The sequence below is a fragment of the Epinephelus fuscoguttatus genome, linkage group LG4 (assembly GCF_011397635.1).
Source record: "Epinephelus fuscoguttatus linkage group LG4, E.fuscoguttatus.final_Chr_v1".
Lineage (NCBI taxonomy): Eukaryota > Metazoa > Chordata > Actinopteri > Perciformes > Serranidae > Epinephelus > Epinephelus fuscoguttatus.
Window position 1 is genome coordinate 29,146,602 of NC_064755.1, and position 18,244 is coordinate 29,164,845.

Consider the following 18,244-nt stretch of genomic DNA (forward strand, 5'->3'; position numbering starts at 1 on the left):
CACTCTGCACACTCAAAACAGCATGCATACTAAATGCATAAATGCTGAAGGAAGGGGGCATTACTCAGATGTGCAAAAAAGAAAAATGAAGATTTTAGATAAAACAGCTTTGTCAACACTCAAGAAAAATAAAAATGAGGATCATCAACTTTTTTTGTTCTTCCTCTCTGCAAAGCGTCTTTGAGTATCCAGAAAAGTGCTATATAAATCCAATGTATCAATATTATTTATTATTATTAGGTATATATTTGTGAATTTTCAGACTGTAAATTTGGTAAGTCACAGACAACTGTGACTTACCAAATTTAGAGTCTGGTTTTAGTACATTCTGTATCCACCTAGCACATAGTTTGAATTAGGACATACTGTCCATCTGTGGGTCTCTTGCTGCCTCTGTCTCTCTCTCTCAGCAACAGCTCTCTCTTGTGGACGACTGGTTGAAGTGTCGTTTTACTCCACAGAAAGTCTTCTGGGTCGTCTGTCAACCAGCACAGCAACTAAAATGTGTAGAGATGGGCAGACCCAGTCTTTTCACAGTAGCAGTTCCTTCAAGTTGATACATTTAAATGAATCAAACTTTTCAAGTTTTGATTCATTTTGCAAAATATGGTGTCAACAGTGCTGTAGTCGTGGCTGATGAGATGGGTGTACTACTAGGTAGATGGGTAGGTTGCCGAGGAGGAAGTGTGTACTCTCCTATGTGTCCCAGTGGATTTTTTGTTAATAGGTGGGTAAACTGTTAACAGCCACAAAAAGAGGTGGGTTTATCCTGTACCCGTTTAAATGTCACCAACCATCAATCTGTCGTTCTTTGAGGGGCAAGCTGTAGATGTCCCAGTTACCTCTGCAACCTTGTGCTGCATGCATGTGGTGTCGGAATAATCTGAAAATTGAGTTCATACTTCATGGCTCACCTGATCCGTTTCTTTTACTCTTCGTTATCAATGTGTTGTTGAAATGCTCTGAACAATAAAATGCAACACATCATCTTTGTAACGTCCATTTTGTTTACACATTAGAACCATAGACTGTATAGAATAATAGACATAGCTACTGTGTTATCCATTGGTTTGTGGACTCTTAAATGTGCTTCGAGTTCGGCATTTCGACGGTCGCCATCTTGGTTTTTTGGACGAGAGGCTGCCGTTGTTGAGGACTGAGGGGCAGATCTGACTGAGAAGCCAAGGACACTAGTGTCGACAGTCAACCTGGCACCCAAATTGCCAGGTTTCATTGCTTTATTTGTAGTGAGGAATTTAAACGGTCAATCCGCTTTATCAATTTACCAGTTATACGTTAAGATGCAATTTACCTTATAGGTAAAGAGGTGTCACCTTGGCCCTAATCCTAACCTTCCATCTCTCTTCTCTGAGTAGGTATAACTGCAGCTGGAGTAGCTATTCGACCTGCCCTCTAGCTACATAACTCGGCCAGCATACCTACACATGAGTCTGCAATCAGCCCCCTTCACTCCTTGGCCCAGAAGCAGAAGTCTTGACAAAACAAGTTAGCAGTTAGCTAGCTTTGAAGTATTTTGTGTAAAGAAAGAGGGTTAGGATAATGGAAGGCTTTGTCTTATTATGCTAATGTTAAGTTAGCAATTATGTTAGCTATGAAGTTTTATGTTAAAAGAGAGGTGGTTAAGTCAAGATAAGAGTAAACGTCTCGTTACTTATGCTAATGCTAAGTTAGCAATTAGCTAACATTAGCTATGAAGTATTACGTTAAAAGGGAGGTGGGTAAGGATAATGGGAAGGATACACCTCGTTACTTATAAAGTGAATCATGTCTTCATGTTTTAAGAATTATAAAGTACTACATTTGTTCTCTATCGCGTAGCATTGTTGCATTTAGATAGCCATTGCATTGTTGAATATGTCTTGGACTTGTGGTGAGTGTGGTTTTTAGGGGCGTGTCGTGTATGCTACAAACAGAATGTGTCTGCAGCTGTCTCCTCTTTTCACCTGACACTTCATAGCTAGCTAAATACTAACTTAGCATTTTTCTTTAGGGCTTCCGCCTCTGGACCAACAAGCAATGGGGGCTAGCTGCTCCAGCTGAAGCTATACTTACCTGGGCGAGTAACTCTATTGGAATGGATAGGCACCATCTTGGCATCCACTATTTAGTTATTAGCCTATTATAAATCTATGGTATGTAGATATACATGCCTCATTCTATGGTATCAAACACATGAGGATTCTTATTTTGATTATGATTATAAACTAATGAAAACATAGTTATGAATATTATATACATGTCTAACAATAGGTACCCCTAAATCCCACACACTGGACCTTCAATGCTTTTTTTTTTTTTTTTTTTTTTAACAAATTACACATGACAAAACTAATTTAATTAATTCAGTTCAATTCAAAGAGGCTTTATTGGCATGACCATATTGAAACGTAGTATTGCCAAAGCACATTATACAAGGTGGTACTAACAGGAAAAAAGTACAGTTTTTAAAATGCAAACAATGAAAGATTATATAAACATCATAACTAAATTACATATATAGTATAATAATTTCTACTGAATGATTTTCAAACATTAATCTGAAACTAAATTGGATGTTGTGCATGTGTATTTGAATTGTGTTTGTCTATATGTAAGTGTAAAGAGGTCTAGCTTTCTGGGGTGTTACCACCAGGAAAATTTATATCGTCTTCAGTTGAAATCTGAATCTCTACTGTTACTGTCAGATAGAGAAGAAAGAGAAAATAATCCTAATTCTAGATCTGTATTTACCAGGTTGTATATATTTCACTTTACGTCCTGATTAGTCTTGATATTGACTGTTTGGTGTCAACAGCTGATGCAATGGATACTGTGGAGGGCTGGTTGCTGTGGAAATCTGATCCCTGTACCAGTCACTGTGAACCTGTTGTTTGTTTATCCTATGGGATAAGCAGGCCTGAAAGATATGATATAGCAGTGGGCGTATCAGATGTGACGGGGGTGGCTACAACACAAAAACTTCCCAATAGAAATCAATATCCCTGCCACAAATACTACCTCTGTGAAGCTCATAATGTTCTGCTGTCGCTGCTGTGTCTAAGACATGTTGACTCATCTCAGCAGAAACTTTGTAGTCAGTTGCTTCATATTCTAAATGTTAATGCACAGCCTTGGCAGTATATTATATAAATTACAGGGGTTCATGCTATTGTGCCCACCTGCTATAAATAAACACAGACACATAACGAACACCCACTCATGTCTAAGTGGATTACTGTGAGAAAAGCACTTGTTGAGAGAAGACTTGCACAGATGTATGCAGTCCTCGAAGAGTCTAATCTGGCCAGACTGCAGAGCAGCAGGCGACTGCTAACAAGGGTAACAGCCGATTAAGGTCAGACTGCAGCACAGGAGACAGACAGGAAGACTAATAAATGCCAAACATCACCTATATCACCATCCTTCAAATGTGCCACCAGGGATCTTTGTTCTCATCACCATCTTTATACTGATTCATGACTCTTTCCAAGAGTCTGGAGGATGGTATGACACGTTTGTTTTCTTTCCTCTAAGGAATATACACTGTGGAGAGGATGACACTCTAATAACACAAACAGGACAAATATACTGTAATAGTGCATAAAAGCATAGATTTGACTAGACTTGAAGCTGCAGGTGTTGTCCACAGCCTCTCCTCTCTCTGGACCATGTTCAGCTGATCGGGCCGTCAGTGTCTGCAGCCAATCAGGTGACGCTGAAGTCAGAGACTGAACATGTGTGACTTCCTGCTGTTCAAACCCAGAGGGGGAGAGGACGGCCAAACACACACAGCCAGCCCAGTTATCAACCAGGAGGACCTGGGATTTTTGTTGCTGGTTTGTTTATTTATCAGTACTTTATTTGCTCAGTTGAAGTATGTGGAAACTCCAAGTTGTTGTTGGGAAGGCAAGGTAAGCACTTTTTGGCTTTGTGCCCCTGACATCATAAACACATTACAATCAAACATTGAATTTATATAAATGTCCCTGAAGATGCTAAGATAAAGGGAGGCAAATAAGAATACTCTTGGTAATGAAAATGTAGTTTAAAATATAGACTGTTTATGTATGTATACTGTAGTGGTAGCTGAGCTAATAAAGTCACGTATGTGTTTTCCAGCAGAGTGTTTAAATGTGTCGGTCACAGTGGAGGGAACAGTTGATTGTTTCCTGAGAAGTGCCAAACAACTAAACACATGGTGAGTCTATGAGCCTCAAATTCCCATTTCTTATTCTTGATATCACACAGTCTGGGTATATTTTGGGTAGTACAATGTTTGCATTTACAGATAATGAACTTTTTTTAAGAGCTAAAATCATTAGCAGATTAATTGATGCATTTGTCGGTCAGAATTAATCTGCCACAGTTTTGATAATGTATCAATGGTTTGACCTGCATGTGTTCTGAAATCAGTGGCCGTCTCCACAGCATGGCTGGTTAACTTTGTTTGGGTGGACAGAAGGAACTAATTAGCGTTGTAAATAAGAGGATCCTTTGATTGACAGCTTCTCCCATTAACCCGACAGGAGACTGAGTGCCAGCAGTGGACAGACAGCCAAACTGATGAGGACAGTGACACAGAGGAGATCCTGTGTGGAATCCATGTGAGTGTTACTTTGTGGTGGCTTGATGTTATTTCAGCACAATACCAAATATCATCACACACTTGAGTGAAGGAAACAACCTGCAGAAATGGTTAAAGTTTTGATTAAAAATCACAAATTATTATTAGTATTAGTATGAGTATTGCAATATTATGTTTTGTGATAATGTATCAATTCTCAAAAACACTATTGAAATAGTTTACATGCAAAGATTAGTGGGAGTGGTTCATTTTGTGTTGTGTTTAAACCCTTGACTGCTAGATAGCCATGTTGTAATCTATCTTCAGACATTTGGCTCATCCACTCTGACATGACAACATATCGCTTGTGTGTTACGGGGACTGTGATAAAATACAGATGCAGATTCCACTGTTTTGATTGCATAAAAATGCATATGTGGTGTGTTCCTACTATGACAGTTTTGCTAAAATAAGAGTTTAAAACATTGCAATATCGGCTTGCTCTCAGTATCGCAATGTGTCACAATATACTGTATCAGAATGTAACCCCTGTATTGTACCATATCGTATCGTATCGTGTCGTATCGCATCGTATCGTTTCGTGTTGTGCTGTATCGCATTGTATCGTATCGTATTGTACCTTATTGTTTCGTGTCAAGTCATGTCGTGACATTGAATGGTATCGTATCATCTCGTTCCGTGCCATGTTGTTTCGTATCATATCGTAATATAACGTATCATATCATATTGTTTCGTGTCGTATCGTGTGTTATCGTATCGCATTGCATCATATTGTTTCGTGACGTGTCGTACCACATTGTATCGTATCGTATCACATCATATCGTGTAGTGTCGTGCTGTATCATATCGCATCATATCGTATCGTATGGCATTGCGACGTATCCGATTGTATCACTAGATTCTTGCCAAAACAGGCCCCTATTTAAGGTGTCTTTTTACATATATGATTAGCTCATATTAGCTGTTTAAAAACATGTACAGATCATTCACAATCAGGTTTAAATCAGTTTGTGTTCAAAACTCATGAAGACAAGCTGAGTTTCAAGGTTCTTTCTTAATCCTATATTCCTAATGCAAGGTCAATTTATTTGATTTATTTGGTGGCTATTAGCAGCATCTAATGGCATTCATTTGCAAATGAGAGTTTAAAATTAATGAATGTGTCGTTAATTTATATAATAAGTAGTCATAATCATACAAAATATGTTATTTAATCATTCAATCAATCAACAGTTGCAATGCAAACACAGTTGACAAATACATTAATGAACACTTATAAAAAACATTCATTCATGTTTAAATGCTGCTTATAAATGCTTAATAGAAAATAGAGGTCGATGAAAATATTCATATTTTATATCTTAAGGAGTAATAGCTTTCTTCTCAGCCATTGTTGTAAAAAATATGTGGCTGGTTTAATCCCTCAGCCCCCCTGTGGTGCTGAGCTGTTTGGGCCATAAGGTAAGTGTGTTAGTGTTTGTCTTGGCAGGAGAGCTGTGCTGCTGACCTGACTCACCACCCTCAGCTGGATGCTGACATAGAGGCAGTCAGGACTTTGTATTCAGACTCTGCAGTCAGGATCAGGTCAGAACATCTTTTCTTATTCATGCTCTCAAAAGGATCTCTGCCGCTTTTCTACAATGTCAAATGTCCACTTCCTTTTCTTCTTTTAGGGAGTATGGGTCAATCGATGATGTGGATGTTGACCTGAACATAAATCCCAACATATTGGATGTAAGTTAACTTTACAATACACTGAATCCAAGTAAAATATATTGATGTTTGCTGTCATGGCATGTTAGTGTGTTTAATGTGATTACGTTGTGTGGTGTCTACAGGAGGAAGTGGCCAAGGCCTGGAGGATTAACCCATCAGAGCCCATCGTTATCCGTCTGCACTTCTCTCTGTCTCAGTATCTTGATGGACCTGGTGAGCATCAACCAGATTAACTATACAATTAGATTTAGATTTAAATCAATGTGACACCTGACTGAGTGATGTTTTTCATCACAGCACCTTCAGTTGAAGTCTTTCAACGATCCAATACAGATCATTTCAGCTTTGGGAAACAGCTTCAGAAGTGAGTGTTCATACTTACAATTTTATGGCAGGCTCGAACTTTTTAGGTCAAATATCAATGAAGATTTGAAGCCCTTTTTATGGTATTGCAACACATTCTCATTCCCAACACATTAGATACAGCAGCTTCATCACTGGCCCTTTGCTTCAAACTATAATGCTCTATAGCATCAGTTTTGTATGTGTCGGTCACTGCTTATAATGTGTCACTTCCTGTCCATTACATGCATACAGTTTCTTTTCGAAATAAGTTTTGGCACCAAACTATGGTTAGGTTTAGGGAAACATCATGGTGTAGGTTAAAATGACGTTGACTTTTGGTTTAACATGGGACAGGAACAGCAATCTCCTGGGTTAAAGTCCATGTTTATTTGACCTACCCCTCCACCCTGACCACCTTCCTATGCAGACTTTCTTGCTCTTCATAGTATGCCAGTTGCTCTCTGCATCGTATATCACTGTGGATTGGGTTAATATTGAAGTCATGGCTCATTTATGCTCAATGTTAGATATGTATATGGCCACCTTTTCTGAAAGCTTACAGATACTGACAAAACAAAGCAATACCCCTGGAAATCATGGGGGCAGTATAGACAAAGGCAATTTCAAAATGGCAGAATGGAACAAATCAGAATTATAGTGAAAATAATTCTTCGTCTATATGCTGTGATGTATTTAATGGCCTCACAGACCACTGCCATCTACAGCATCCCCTCCATTGAAAGGTACACTTAACTTCTCCACTGTTGCTGTGTTGTTGTAAATCAAAGGAAAGCGAGTATAAATGAGCCTTTAGTTGACAGCCCAGTGTGTTTCATACACTGTAAAATATTTGACTGTACTTTCGCAGTAAATTAGTCAGTTTTACAGTAAATTGTTGTAAAATGACAGCTGTATACTGTGATCTCACAGTAGTTATGCCTGCACATTACTGTGATTTAGCAGTATGCTGCTGTAAAATTACTATAACCTCACAGTTAAAGCCCATTACAATACTGTGATATAACAGAACATTCCTGTGAATTAACTTTGCTGTTTATGTACATTTGATTACTGTTATTTAACAATATTCCCCCTTAGAATTATTGTATTTCACTGTAACCTCACAGTTAAACTCCAGATACTGATGTGATTTAACAGTATGTTTCTGTAAAATTACTATATACCTGCATGAATTTCACAATAAAATTCTGAATTTGGTGAAATATCACAGTAAAAGCATGTGAGGTGATAATAATGCAATTAAAGGTGAAATATTACAGTTACATATTGTAACTTCCTGGGAACAATTTGCAGTGTACTGAAGACGCAAGGGGCCATGTGTGTCAGATGCTGAGGGGCATGACAAAGCGTCAGTATTTGATGACGTGGGATAGCCAACTGATTGCTCAAACTGGCTTTTCATTTGTGTTTCCCAGTATTCTTACAGTCTTCTTATCTCGAGAATGGAAACATCTGACCAATGAGAACATCATAGTCCGACAGAAGAGAAGACACAGCTGGTTTAGGCCAAGTGGAACCATCAAGAGATTTCGTGCAAGACTTAGTATCTGGCTCCCACCATCAAAGTATGTGACAGTCTGAATCCAACATTTTTTTTTGCTTATTCAGTCTGTTCTATAGTTTGTACATATATTCACTGCTCCCTTCCTCGCTATGAGCAGGTCCAGTGAGGTCCAGGAACCCAACATGAGAGCAAAAATAATTTCACCAGCAGTGAGACTGAATCGTTTCACGAATCATACGACTTCCTACACCATCAAGAATCCCAAAGGAGAGCTCTTCACCTACACACCCAGTGGGAAGGTGAAAGAAGTTAAAGATATACCTCTGAGACATTCACTTGAGTATTTCATGGTTGCTGCAACAATCTTTCTAAACTTTTGTCTCTCTTATTTCTGTAAACTCTGTAGGTGTTTAATTAAAGTGTTAATGTCCCTTCCTCCACAGCGGGTGGTGGTGTCAGCAGTCAAGTCATCAGCACAGCTCAGTACCAAACAGCTGCTAGAGCTGCTTTTCTCCACCCAGGCCATCAGGCACTGTAAGACCACCCCAAGTCTGCAGCACGGCTTCTTGGTTCAGGTAAAACAGAAGAAAAAATGTACTACTATAATTTGTCAGAGAAGGAAATTAAAGAGTCACTGCACCATGTCCCATAATTCAGGTTGTGCTGACAACTAGTGGTGACATCAAGCTCTGTCTACATATTCATATGCTCTTTCTACATCCACTGCAGCAGCTCTTCAGCGTGGCACTATAGTACAATGCTAGCACCATGTTGTATTTAATCAATCAGTCAAACTTTATTTGTATAGCACCTCTTACACAGGTTATGTGCAGTACAAAGTAATATTGCCAAAAAATATCAATTTACAATACATACAAATTCTGAATATTTGAAACAGTTTTGATACTTATTTTCTGCAATATCAATAAACCAGCACCAGCTGTGTTTTCTCGCTCTCTCTTATTGTCAGTTTTTACAAAAGTCATTCGGCTGTTGTCTGCTGCTAACCAAGAAAACAGTTTAGATTTTATTTCTATCTGCAATTAGATATAGGAACATCATGTATTAATCTATAAATCCATGTAGATAAAGTCACAGCCTCTCACAGAAAATGGCAGATACTCAAATCGTACAGTGCAAAACATTACAATAAACTTATTTAACATAACTCCTCTGCAGTCCAAAAAAGGTGTAGGCTGAAGCTAAGGCTTATAACACCTACCTTTTTAACAGCACATCATATTTAGCAATCAACTCCAGTATTAAAAATACTTGTTCAAAGTGCTTCACGGATAACTAATAGCTGGACAGAACAATGTAGACCACAAAAACGACAAAAAAGACAAAAAACATTTAACTATTTGAGCCCAATGTGTGCAAAACAATAAAATATTGAAAGTGTAATAAAACTAAACAAAAAAGGCAAATAAAACTGATAAGAGAGATAAAAAATATTATATTAATATTAATAAAATAAAATAAATTTAAATTAAATTAAATTAATAATTGCAATTTTACAGTATGAATACAATAAAGATAAGTGACTAAAATAATTAAGATAATGTCTATAAACAATCTTAATCACAAGCCCGGTAGATTCGGTAACTATTTAGAGATTTCATTTCTGCATTGCAAAAGGTGGAAGTTGATCAGTAATGACAGTTTGTAAGTTTCTATAACGCGGACAGTAAGATAGAATGCAAGTAAAATCCATAATGATGTTTTTCAATGTGTTCACAGATAATAAGGTATGCTGAGCAGAGACTCCCCACGCTGAACGAATACTGTGTTGTCTGTGATGAGCGACATGTGTTTCAGAATGGTCCTATGTTAAAGGTACACCTATTGGCAATAAGCTGTTGATTTACTGGCTAATATACTGAATGAAAACTTTTAAAAAATGCAGCTATATGTTAATATTGTCACTGTTTTCTTTTGTGTGTGTTTGTAGCCAGCAGTTTGCACCAGAGAGCTATGTGTGTTTTCCTTTTATACGTTAGGAGTTATGTCCGGTGCTACAGAGGAAGTTGCCACTGGTGCAGAGGTTGGTATCACACGTACACTTTTATAGGGAATCTGGGTGATCATAATATAAGCTTGATGTATTACAGTAATGTCTGTTCTACAGGTAGTTGACCTGCTGGTGGCCATGTGCAGAGCTGCTCTTCAGTCTTCACGCAAGAGCATCATATTTGAACCGTACCCTTCTATTGTTGATCCATGCAACCCCAGATCCCTGGCCTTTAGTCCTAAGGTATCAGCTGAACTAATCTAGCTTATTACTGACTTGACTTGTAATGAAATATTCAATATGTCTTTTTTTATTCTGAAGGACTCATGTATTGTTTTGTTGTGGCAGAGAAAGAGCTACGACAGGCTGCAGAGAGCGCTGGACAATGTGTTGTTAATCAGGAGGATGGCACAGGTGACTGACTTAATCCGACACCCATGATACCATTTTCATATCTGGATCTGCTCGTCTGAGGCTAATCTGAAAGCTGTTGAATGTTCTTGACAGTTGTATTAATATGAGATGAATGAAAATGTATTTTGTCACACCCAGGGTCCATACTCGGAAATAAAGAAGCAGATGGACAAGATAGACCCACTCGCTTATCCGTTACTACAATGGTGAGTGACACAATTTGAGCATATCTTCATTATGTGTCATAAACACAAAACATCAAATCAAGTCTTTTAGATTTACATCCAGGTGTGTATTTGTATGTTTGACAACAGGATTTTATCAAGCAACAGATCACATATTGTCAAGCTTCCACTGCACAGGGTATGATAGAGCAGTTCATGGTTAGAATATAACGTCTTAAAGGGACAGTTCACCCCAAAATCCATAATACATATTTTTTGTTACCTGTTGTGCTATTTATCAGTGACTTGCAGAGTGTTGGAGATATCAGCCATAGAGATGTCTGACTTCTCGCCAGTGTAATGGTACTAGATGGTACTCGCTTGTAATGCTCACAGTGCCTAGGAAAAAATACATTTGAAAAACTCACCTCATCAGTTTCATGTAGGAACTATTTTCTTTCTACCGAACTACACCGGCCAACCAGTAGAAGTGGGGAAAACATTGACACAGCATAGTATTTGGACGTTTTGCATGGCAGAATATTATAGATACACAGATGCCAAGTATCTTTTTTTAATTTTTATTAATTATATAAACTATAAGTGTTGCTAATACAACTTAAACTTTAGGTAACCTACTAGAATAATAAAATCAATTGCTTATTCAGTCCACTTGATACATTTTGCTGCCATTTAAATTTAGATAAGTGAGATGGACAGACTGAAAACGGAAGTTATCAGATAAAACAGATGTTGACAAAGTTTTCTTTTGGAGACATAATTTGCAATTGAAAAAAGGTAATGAAGCACAATATATGTTTTGGGCAATAAATGGCATATAGCAAAACATTTAAAATAGCAAAAATATTGTATTGTGACATAAGTACCACGATAATATCATGAAGTAGGGCCTCTGGTGATTCTCATGGCTACCAACCATACTGAAGCACAAAAGGAAGTATGTGTCTACTAGTGGATGAGAGGCTTATGCTCCTGACAGTGCAAGATGTAAACATTAATGGCGTCCTCCTCAGCTGAGCTGTAATATTAGGTGCAAGGTGAGCTAGCAGTAGATGCACACTCCCTTCTGTGCAGTGATATGGTTGGTGGGTGTAGTTTGGTAGAAAGAAAATAGTTCCTACATGAAACCGCTCACAACAAGGTCTGTGGATTGATTGATTTGATTTCTGTAAAGAGACATCACTGTTGAGTTTTTCCAAATGTACTATTTGGCGTTAAGTTTCATTATATTTGAAAAAAGGCAGACATCTCTATGGTTGATATATGATATGTATTTTAAATATGTGTTTTTTGATTTGGGGTGAACTGTCCCTTTAACACACTAGTTGATAGTTTTACAGCAGTGGTACTGTAGCTCAAAGTAGCAGCCAAATATTATATAAGTGGGTTTTATACTTTATTTAAAATGTAATCCGTTTCTTCTCTGTATTTTTGTTTCACTTGGTGCACAATAGCAACTTAAGTTCATGCACACGCCCCATCAGTTCCTGTTGATCAGCAGCCCTCCAACCAAAGAAGCTCGTTTTCAAACCGCCAGGAAACTTTTTGGCAGCACCTTTGCTTTCCAGTGAGTAAAAACAAAGCTGTGTCATTCATATAAAGCCTTCATACACAATATGATCCCTGCTTCATACACTCAGACCTTATTTTCTCTTGCAGTGGTTCCCACATTGAAAACTGGCACTCTATTCTGAGAAATGGCCTGATTAATGCCTCTTATACAAAACTACAGGTAGAGTATGAATGTATTCTTTGAGCTAAGTTAATATAAGCCTTTAACTCTAATGTCATGCCACTGTGGAGATTTCAACATACATTTTAGTTTATCTGCTTAGATTAAGTGTACGGATGGACCTATGAAACATTTAGGATTTGAAATCAGCTGAAGTGTTCCCATTGCTTTTTTTTAATTTAAGCTTCATGGAGCTGCATATGGGAAAGGCATCTATCTGAGTCCTATCTCAAGCATATCATTTGGATATTCTGGTATGAAAGCACACTGTATTTTTTACCTTAATACTTTCCACACAAAATGACCCATTTATATGAATATTATTGATTCAAGCATGGTTCTTTTTAAATGTATCCGTTCTCTTTATGCAGAGATGGGTCAAGGGCGACACCAAATGCCCACCAAAGAAGAACTCATAAAGAAATACAACCAAATAAACAAAGTCAAACAGGTAGGTTATCATTCACATTAGATCTAAATTTATTTAGTTGCAGTATTTTGTATCTTATTGTGTATTTTCTCCCCTGTCCTAGGAACAGCTGGGACAAGCCAGATTTCTGCAAAACAGGAACCTAAACTGTATCGCTCTCTGTGAAGGTACATTCACGATAATACATACGTGTTACAAAGAGCCTTCATTTGATAATATAAGAGATGATTTTGTGACAGTGTTCTTTTAAAGTTGTCTGCATGTCTCTTGACAGTTATAACTTCAAAGGACCTTCAAAAACATGGGAACATCTGGGTGTGTCCGATACCCGACCATGTGTGCACACGTTTCCTCTTTGTGTGAGTATAACATGAAGCAGCAGGGACAGAACTGTTTCACAGTGTGATGATACATCTCCAGACTGTACTGCAGAATTCAACAACATTCTCCTTTTGTCTTTGTCAGGTATGAGAACGGCCAGGTGGGAGATGTCCACATCAACACTCAGGAAGCCTGGATCCGCAGGGAAATTTTACAAGTAATTGCTTCAAAGACGTGCTGAGAAAAAACAAAGGGTTTATTATTATAGTGCAGATTTCATATGAAAAAAACAATACATTACATTTGGCTTTTATTGGTTTGACAAGTGAAACCAAATCAATGCGTTATAGCAGTGGTTCCCAACTGGTCCAGACTCGGGGTCCAGATTTCTCCTTCATCATTAGTTCAAGGTCCACACAGTTTAGTACATTAAGGGTCATACTTGTGTTTGACCATGTCATTGAGCTAGTTTGCTGTCTCTCTGTTAGTCACTCACTCTACAGCAGGAAACAGCACTTTAAAATACTTCACTGGACTTAGAAATGAATTTGGTTTTTTTTTTGTTTTTGTTTTTTTTTACAAACGTGACATATTTTTAAGTCACTTGCGGTCCATTCAGAATAAGACCACGACCCACCAGTTGGGAACCGCTGCTTTATAGTACATCTGTCAGCTTTTAATGTGCAGCTTTACCAAGTCCATAGGTACAACATTCAAAAACTCAAAGACTCATAGGTGAGGCAGTTATAATTCCACATAAGCTACTTAGATCAATACCAGGTAACAATGAGCAAAAACAATATACCATTTGTTATAGTTTACATAAATAACCACGTGTACGTGTAACTGCCATTTCAAATGTCTATCTGTAAATATAACATACATATAGAAGCCACAACAATTCACATAATTCACTTGAAATGAGCCCTGTCTGCATTTAGTAGCCTGATAGCAGAAGGAATAAAGGACTTAGAGTAGCGGTTTGTTTTCCTAAGGGGCACATTGTAACGCCAGCCTGAGGGCATGACAGTGAATTCACTGGTCAGACTGGCTGATTATTCCTTTCGCTTTCTAAGCTACCTGTTTCTCCCAGAGGGAGCACAAGTCTCTTTGCTGGGCTCCAAGTATCTTTGAGCATACTTTCACAATGCCATTTAGGCCAGTGGTTCCCAACTGGTCCAACCACAGGGTCCAGATTTCTCCTTAGTCATTAGTTCAAGGTCCACACAGTTTAATAAATTCAGCATCATACTTGTGTTTGGCCATATCACTGAGCTAGTTTGCTGTCTCTGTCAGGTGGCCATCTGTTAGATGCTCACTCTACAGCAGGAAACGGAACTCAAAATAAAAGCTATTTGCTGGAAATTCACTGTACTTCACAACAAAGTGTGTTTTTTACAAACTTGACACATTAGCGAGTCACTTCTGGTCCATTCAGAATGGTCCTGCAACCCACTTTTGGATTGCGACCACCAGTTGGGAACCACTGATTTAGGATGTTCTTGTCCTTCCCAGACACCACATTAAACAAGCAAATAAATGAGAGTTAGAAGACTTTCAATAAATGATTGATAAAAATTACATAAGACAGAATCACAGACATGAAAAGAGTTAAGCTCCTGCACCAAGTGAGGACATCTCTTCTTTCTATTAGTTACTGCAATAATATTAGATGAATGAAACTTGTTTGTTGTGTCATGCACCTGTAAAAACTTTTTTGCCTTATATCTTAATCTACAGTCTGGTGTCATTTAAATCTGTGCATACTGTAAACACATATTTTGTACTTTTTTTTATAACCTCACTTTTTCAAAAATAAAGATTTTCAATATTTGCTAATTTTGTTCAACAGATCAAATGTTTTTTTCTTTTGCTTGTTACACAGATTTCCCACAACTCAAAGGTCCACTGTGTTATCTGTGTAATACCTGTGTTTTACCACAAGATGGAAGTGTAACCAATAACAGCTACTGAGAGCTTTTTCATCGCTCACACAAAGTCAGTACAACCCTATAATTGTTATGTTATGACAGCTATAATTCTAAATGTCTGTAAGTTCAGACTGTTACAGATGTTTGAATTAATTGTGAGCACACTTGAAAAAGAGCTAACATAAAGAGGAAATTGAGAGTTTTGGTGGCACATATTGTGACTCCTTTGAACCACAGCTGTTATCCAGATATTTTACTTATATTCTCATGTTGGAATATACTCACTGATGGACAGTTAACGTGCATTTAGCTGATATTGTTGGCCAGTATTCTCCTGAGAACCAATTGTATTTGCTCTGAGCTACATTAACACCTCAGAAAACCACATTGTTGTGCTGATTGTTCAAGTCAGTGAATATTACAGGGTGCACGCCATCCTGTGAGGCAGAAATGCACCATTTTAACAGTATACTGGTTCCATATGAGCCCCACAGCTGCCTCCTGACCTCCTCCCATGACTCTGCTTATCTAAAGAAAGCCTCCAGGAAAACACCTCTGTTTGCATCTGGATCCTTCCTTACAAGTTCTGGTTTTATGCAAGTCTAGCAAAAATAAATAAATAAATAAATAAATAAAAAGCAGCAGCAGCTCCAAGGTATGATTGTCCTCGTAAATGTCATTGACTCAAAAGAGGCACAAACAAGGTAGCAAGCATTTTCTGGGTCAGCCCAGCAGGCGATGGACTGAAGGGAGGAGAACTGTGAAGTTGCTGTAATAGCCCAAAGGAAGACATTTCTCAAGGACCATATGGCTCTCTGATGATAGCGCAGAGAGAAAGTTGTCTTGAAAACCATGATATGTTGCCATAACTGTCATATTATGTCTAAATATCTTTACCCCAGTGAGGCTGTACTTTGGTGCAATATCTGCAAAAAGGCACATTAAGAATGTCCACAATTTGAACCAATTCAGTTAAAACAAAGGGTCGTTTCAACTGCACGCCTTGTTAAGTCTCATTAACTCATGCTAATTCATCCATATAATTCAAGCATCCACATGGACAAATAAAAATCTCTGAGCCCTGTAGGGTTTAACAAAAGCTTCCCTCCAAAACCACAAACTAGAATGTGACAGACGCTATTAAATGTTGCATGTGCCTTTAAGAGCACTATGTCCCACTCTACATGTCTCTCTCTGAGCCTCATATGTGTTTGTTGGCATCAGCTGTCCTCAGTGCTGAATAGAGCAAGGACATCTTTTCCTTCACGTCAATGGGATTAGAGGAAGAAACACCCTCTTCACACTGCTAGCTGTCATCTCAGTGCTCAGAAGACAAAATGGAAATGCAGTATGAGCAGAGGACAGGAGGAGGATCGGGATAAGTCACAAGTTTGGACTACAAGACTGATCACTTTTTACTTTCTGACCCTAAATGACCAAGAAATTTGTTTCCAATCTCAAGGGAGGTATGCAAATAATCTGAGGCTGCAGGCTCAGAAACAGCATCCTGCACCTTTACTCCACTGCTGTCTAAACAATGGGTGAACCCAGGGGTCAGACGAAGGGTTCAAATGCTGAAAGCAGCCCTGTATTGGAACCGCAGTCTGCTTTGTTCAACCCTGATGTCCCATCTTCATCTTTGTCTCCAAAACTTGCCCAGAGCAACTTCAGGAGAGTCAGTCGCACAGAGGACAGCAGCCCCTATCCGATCCCTGGCCTAGCACCAGACATCCTGCACATGCGAGTGAAAGAAGGGAGCAAGATCCGCAATTTGCTACGGTTTGCAACAGCTCGCATGCAAGGGGATGGGAAAGACAGCAATGAGACATCACTGAGACAAGTGGTCTTCACTGGCTCAGGTAGAGGAGTCACAAAGACCATCACCTGTGTGGAGATTCTGAAACGTAAAGTGGGGGAGCTCCACCAGGTGTCCAAGCTCTACTACAAAACAGTGAATGAGGTCTGGGAGAGTTCACAACAAGGAGAACCAGGTGTAACCGTGCAGAGGACAGTCCCTGCCATCTGTATCCTGCTCTCTAAAGACCCTCTGGATCCACAGGAGCCTGGATACCAACCCCCTGAAACCCTGAGTGTTCCCACAGAGGATGCAGAGAGACGCACAGCTCTGCTCAGGCCAGCTCACAGTCCCTCCTCACAGCACACAGCCAAGAGAGTCTGTCTGGATGACTGGAGTGTGTGTTCTCCATGGGCGTCTCCATGAAAGTCTGACATATGTCAAAAAAATCAGAAAATGAACATTTTAGGCGGATCTGAAGGTTATTTTGGCATGTCTTTTAAGCAGTATCAAGTTTACTTAAAGTATGAAATACCTCTGAATTTTAACTTTTATATTTTAATGTTTACGTAAGGTATTCCACCACTAAAGTAAACAACTGCCTCTGCCTCCGACAGACAAAAGACATTCTCTTAATTCATAATCTGCCTGTGCTGTAGCAATAAATATGCATGATGAAATCTAAATGTCTTTTTCAAAACTTTGTTATAAGAAGTAATGTATGTGTTTGAATTATGATTAGCAGCAATATGGTCACATTATACTAGTTACATAAAATATATACAGTATATCAAAGCTTATTCTGATGCAAAAGGTCAACAAAGTACTGCAAAAGCACACAAAGTTGGCAACAGTCATTGTGAATATAAAAGTCAAGGTTTGCATCAAGTGTTTTTATTCTGTTTTCTACTTTTGGATTGAAATTATGTACATTGTCATGAATCATATGGTTTTTTTTGTTAAGGATTTATTTTCATAATGATGATGTCCCTTTGTACAGATGTAGCATCACTGGAATAAATAAACTATGCATTTCAACTTTGATGTTTGGGGCTGTGCTGGAGAGTTTATATGCACATGACCACCTGTATACTTTCAGCAGTCAGATAATTTTGATCCAGGTCAGTTAGTTAACCTTTGTGGGTTACAATCTCTAAAACATGTCACGCAGACCCTATTTTTCTGTGTTACAGCAAAATATAATAGCATCTAAGACCATAAGCATTGGGACTATTTCATTAGCATCCTCTCATT

At 38.4% G+C, this 18,244-nt stretch overlaps 2 protein-coding genes across 2 annotated transcripts; both read left to right on the forward strand.

Annotated features, from left to right (window-relative positions):
• Positions 1–2,479: 2,479 nt before the first annotated feature.
• LOC125887768 (protein mono-ADP-ribosyltransferase PARP6-like) lies at positions 2,480–15,020 on the forward strand. The gene is made up of 23 exons (XM_049574828.1): positions 2,480–3,911; positions 4,120–4,198; positions 4,527–4,604; positions 6,075–6,169; positions 6,259–6,319; positions 6,424–6,514; positions 6,599–6,665; positions 8,083–8,232; positions 8,329–8,470; positions 8,615–8,746; positions 9,912–10,007; positions 10,123–10,215; positions 10,300–10,425; positions 10,531–10,596; positions 10,735–10,802; positions 10,911–10,959; positions 12,236–12,348; positions 12,441–12,513; positions 12,698–12,767; positions 12,885–12,964; positions 13,047–13,110; positions 13,218–13,302; positions 13,409–15,020. Exons 2-23 carry the CDS (start codon positions 4,196–4,198, stop codon positions 13,503–13,505), a joined length of 1,899 nt encoding a protein of 632 aa, XP_049430785.1. The 5' UTR covers positions 2,480–3,911; positions 4,120–4,195; the 3' UTR covers positions 13,506–15,020.
• Positions 15,021–16,732: 1,712 nt separating this feature from the next.
• rpp25a (ribonuclease P and MRP subunit p25, a) lies at positions 16,733–17,416 on the forward strand. Its single transcript, XM_049574922.1, has one exon. The coding sequence runs from the start codon at positions 16,733–16,735 to the stop codon at positions 17,414–17,416; it is 684 nt and encodes a 227-aa protein (XP_049430879.1).
• Positions 17,417–18,244: the final 828 nt, after the last annotated feature.